Source organism: Solanum stenotomum, chromosome 5, assembly GCF_019186545.1.
Source record: "Solanum stenotomum isolate F172 chromosome 5, ASM1918654v1, whole genome shotgun sequence".
In the NCBI taxonomy this organism is placed as follows: domain Eukaryota; kingdom Viridiplantae; phylum Streptophyta; class Magnoliopsida; order Solanales; family Solanaceae; genus Solanum; species Solanum stenotomum.
In genome coordinates this window covers 62,757,925-62,761,433 of record NC_064286.1, presented here as the reverse complement: position 1 = coordinate 62,761,433, position 3,509 = coordinate 62,757,925, and the positions used below count along the sequence as shown (strand labels likewise).

Genomic DNA, 3,509 nt, shown 5'->3' with positions numbered 1-3,509 from the left:
ACTATCAATTTTAAAAAAAAAAAATTAGAACCTCAAACTCTGGCTCCACCAATGATAAACAAAAGATATGCGAACATTATTTTTGATTAAAAGTTTTGACCTTGGAGATAAAATATCTTTGATAAAAGCAACTTCCCTCAATTTTAAAAAAATTAGCTTTGTATACTGTTTCACTTTAATTCTGATAGCTGAAGAAGTTAAAACTGAACTATTTTGGATAGTGATGTTTCAATTTAAAACATAATTTACCTAACTAATCGACTTAAATATCATGTTTTATTTGGAGTGTGGAAAGTGAAGACTATTAATTCAAAACTATCACTAATTTGAGGCCCACCATTATTATACAATTAAATTGCACAAAAAAAAAACCAATTGTATTAATCTCTCCGTTCTAAAATAAAATATCGACTTACGAAAATGAAATTATCCCAAAATATGTATCAGTTCACCTTAAAAATTCAAGATAAAAACTAATATGCCTTTCCAATCATAATCTTATACTCCATAATTATGTACTACAAGTTAAAAAGACATTCATTAAACAAAGATAATTCGATAAACTACACATTGTATTTTGTTGATTTTATAGTACACATATTTTTTTATTTTTTAATGGACATGATTTGAAATCACTAACTTTTATCATCAATGAATGCCTAAACGAACAAATAAACCAATGAATGCAATTGCCACAAAGGAAAAGAAAACATGAAACTGAAAAATTGAAATCAACTAAACCTCAAAAACTCTCTAAACTTGTAATTTCCTAAACAAAAACTATGATATCGTACATACTATTTTCGTATACGAACGCTATATATAAGTGTTGTATTTTTCATTTAAGCTAAACTTGATCTTCCCTTTATGTCACATGACGGAGCAAGCATTAGGATTTTCATCGCTGAAATATTGAGGTGCAGAGTATGGTGGTGGTACATACCCAGCGTGATTATGATCATGATCACGCGGTGCAGTAAAGTGTGGTGGTGACACATATCCAGTTCTATATCCATAACCATGATCGCGCGATGCAGTTAGGTATGGTGGTGGTGGCATATATCCAGTTCTATATCCATAACCATGATCGCGCGATGCAGTTAGGTATGGTGGTGGTGGCATATAGCCAGTACTATGACCATAATAACCATGATGATGATCATGCATTGTCGCGCCATAATCTTGATTCACATGATTTTGATTGTAAATTGATGGCGGCATTGTGTAGTACATATTTGGATTACTGTAACCGTTACCACCATCGTCACATTCCTTTTTGTTGTTCATCACCTCTGTCTTTTGCTCTTTTGGTTCTGTGCTTTTACTTGCCATTCTAGACGATGATGCACCGTCTTTCTTTTTTCCATCACCACGACCACCACCACGAGCAATTTCTTTGTTCTTCTTGCTATCACACCCGCTACCTGATCCATCACCTTTCTTCGGTGCAACAACAGCTACTTTACGTTTCAATTCCTTTATAAGAAATCGCTTTACTTTTCGTGCAGATCCGTCACAATGCAGCTGAACTACCTCTGTGTTACATTGAACCTAAAATAAGTTAGGAAAAAATGTGAGATTTTACTCCTCCAATACTCAACGCTCATCGAAATTCAAATTGTGTAAACATAAAAGGAGAAATATACCCCGAACTATTTACGTAAATAGTATGCAGATACCTTCTTCATACTTTTTGACATTGTTGCCCTGCCGTCCAAAAACTAGAGCATATATACCTTATACCAAGGGACATACATGTGTCATACTCTTATCCTCCGATTAAATATTGAATCGACGGATAAGATTGCGCAACCCTATTTAGTCATTATGCTTTAGTTTTTAGACGGCAAGGGCATCAATGTCCAAATAATATGACGGAGCGCATACCATTTACGATAGTTCGGGATATATTTATCCTTTTTTCCCAACATTAAAATTAATCAAATCGACTTTTGATGAACGAAAGGGACAGGGGAAATCAAATTTTCCAGAACATGACTATGAAGTGTACATTAGAGAAGTAAATTACTACCTTTTTGGGATTTTTATCTTCCCCTTTCTTCTCCTCTGCTACCTTGTTCTCAACCTTCTCATCGGATTTTTTCTTCTCCTCTACTGCCTTGTTCTCAACCTTCTCATCGGATTTTTTCTCTCCTCCGGCACCGGTGGTGCCGCCGGCGGCAACCTTTTTGGGCTGAGCAGAGAGGAGCGCCACCTTCTTCTTAGTCTTGCTTTCCACCTTCTCCCGGAGCCATAAGGGATCCACATTCCCTTTCACCGTCAATTTTCCACTACTGGCATCCGCCTTCACGTCTTCCACACCTTCATTAAAAAATTAATAAATTCAAAAACAATATCGAATCGAGATTTTACCCCTGCCTTAGGTATAGAAAGACTGTTTTCAATAAAACTCGCTAATTTCAAACATAGTTCCTTCTCCTACTGTTCTATAAACTGTAGATCTCGAATTAACTAATTTATAAAGCACATAATAATGTTCAATTTAATTAATTTACCTTCAAAGTGACGAACGGAACGTCTAACTTTTTGAGCACAACCTTCACAATGCAAATCTAACTTTAACAGAATAGTAGCGATCCCGACGCCGGCGTCGTTTTTCCCACCGCCGGCCGACTTCTTTCCGGCTTCATTCTTCTTCTTCTCAACTTTGATTTTTTCCTTTTCCTGAAACCCAAAAAATTAAACAAAAAAAAACATAATTCAGTACAATTAAAACTGAATTAAAGAAGAATTAGAGGATTTAGAAGAAAGAACTAATGAAAATTACCTCACCCATTTGAAGAAATTAGAGAATTCTTCGAGGATGAATTATGAGAATATTAGAGTTTTTTTATGTTTATTTGAAAGAAATTATTATTATTAATTGAAGAGAGAAAAAACAGAGGTAAAAGTGGAGAATATATAGAAAATGGGGAAACACGGTTTTTTTTTTTTTTTCTTTTCTTATTTAGGACAAATATTTATTTTAGTTTAATAGGAAACTACATCCTCTTACACACTATAGAAAAAAAAAAAGAAAAAAAAAAGAGACGCGTATGTATTAAAATAATTTACAATTATATGTAAAATTTATGTAATTTTCCTAAATAGGATTATTTAATTATGTTGTTTAAATTTTGCCTTTGTTTTTTAAGGAAAATGTTCAAAAATAGCTAGCCGTAATACACAAGAAAGAATGAAAATCACCTTTTTTTTCACAAGATTTTTTATAGTGGTATTATTTTTAATATAATTTCCGTTCTATTTATTTTATTAAATTGTTCACATGTCGGGAGAAAACTTGCCTTGTTTTGTTATGTTGGGAGGGTCATAACTTTTGTTTAAATTAGCTTCACAATTAAATTAATATTTCAATACATATGTAAAATTTGAGTAAAAATTATTGAGTTCTCGTAGTGAACTACTGAATCCACACGCAACATATTGGACTACCCCTTCAACCATTGATTTACATTACATTTGAATTTGTAGATTTAATTTGTCTCAAC

The 3,509-nt window shown here is 33.1% G+C and overlaps 1 protein-coding gene across 1 annotated transcript; it reads right to left on the bottom strand.

Moving 5' to 3' along the window:
* Window positions 1-870: 870 nt before the first annotated feature.
* Window positions 871-2,901, bottom strand: LOC125864813 (heavy metal-associated isoprenylated plant protein 3-like). Its single transcript, XM_049544895.1, has 4 exons — window positions 2,789-2,901; window positions 2,517-2,685; window positions 2,033-2,322; window positions 871-1,551 (listed from the first exon to the last, which is right to left on the bottom strand). Exons 1-4 carry the CDS (start codon window positions 2,795-2,797, stop codon window positions 871-873), a joined length of 1,149 nt encoding a protein of 382 aa, XP_049400852.1. The 5' UTR covers window positions 2,798-2,901.
* Window positions 2,902-3,509: the final 608 nt, after the last annotated feature.

Coding starts and splice junctions, on each gene's coding strand:
- LOC125864813 (XM_049544895.1), bottom strand. Junction 2,323..2,516: donor TTCCGTTCGTCACTTTGAAG/GTAAATTAATTA, acceptor TTTTTAATGAAG/GTGTGGAAGACGTGAAGGCG. Junction 1,552..2,032: donor AAGATAAAAATCCCAAAAAG/GTAGTAATTTAC, acceptor AACTTATTTTAG/GTTCAATGTAACACAGAGGT.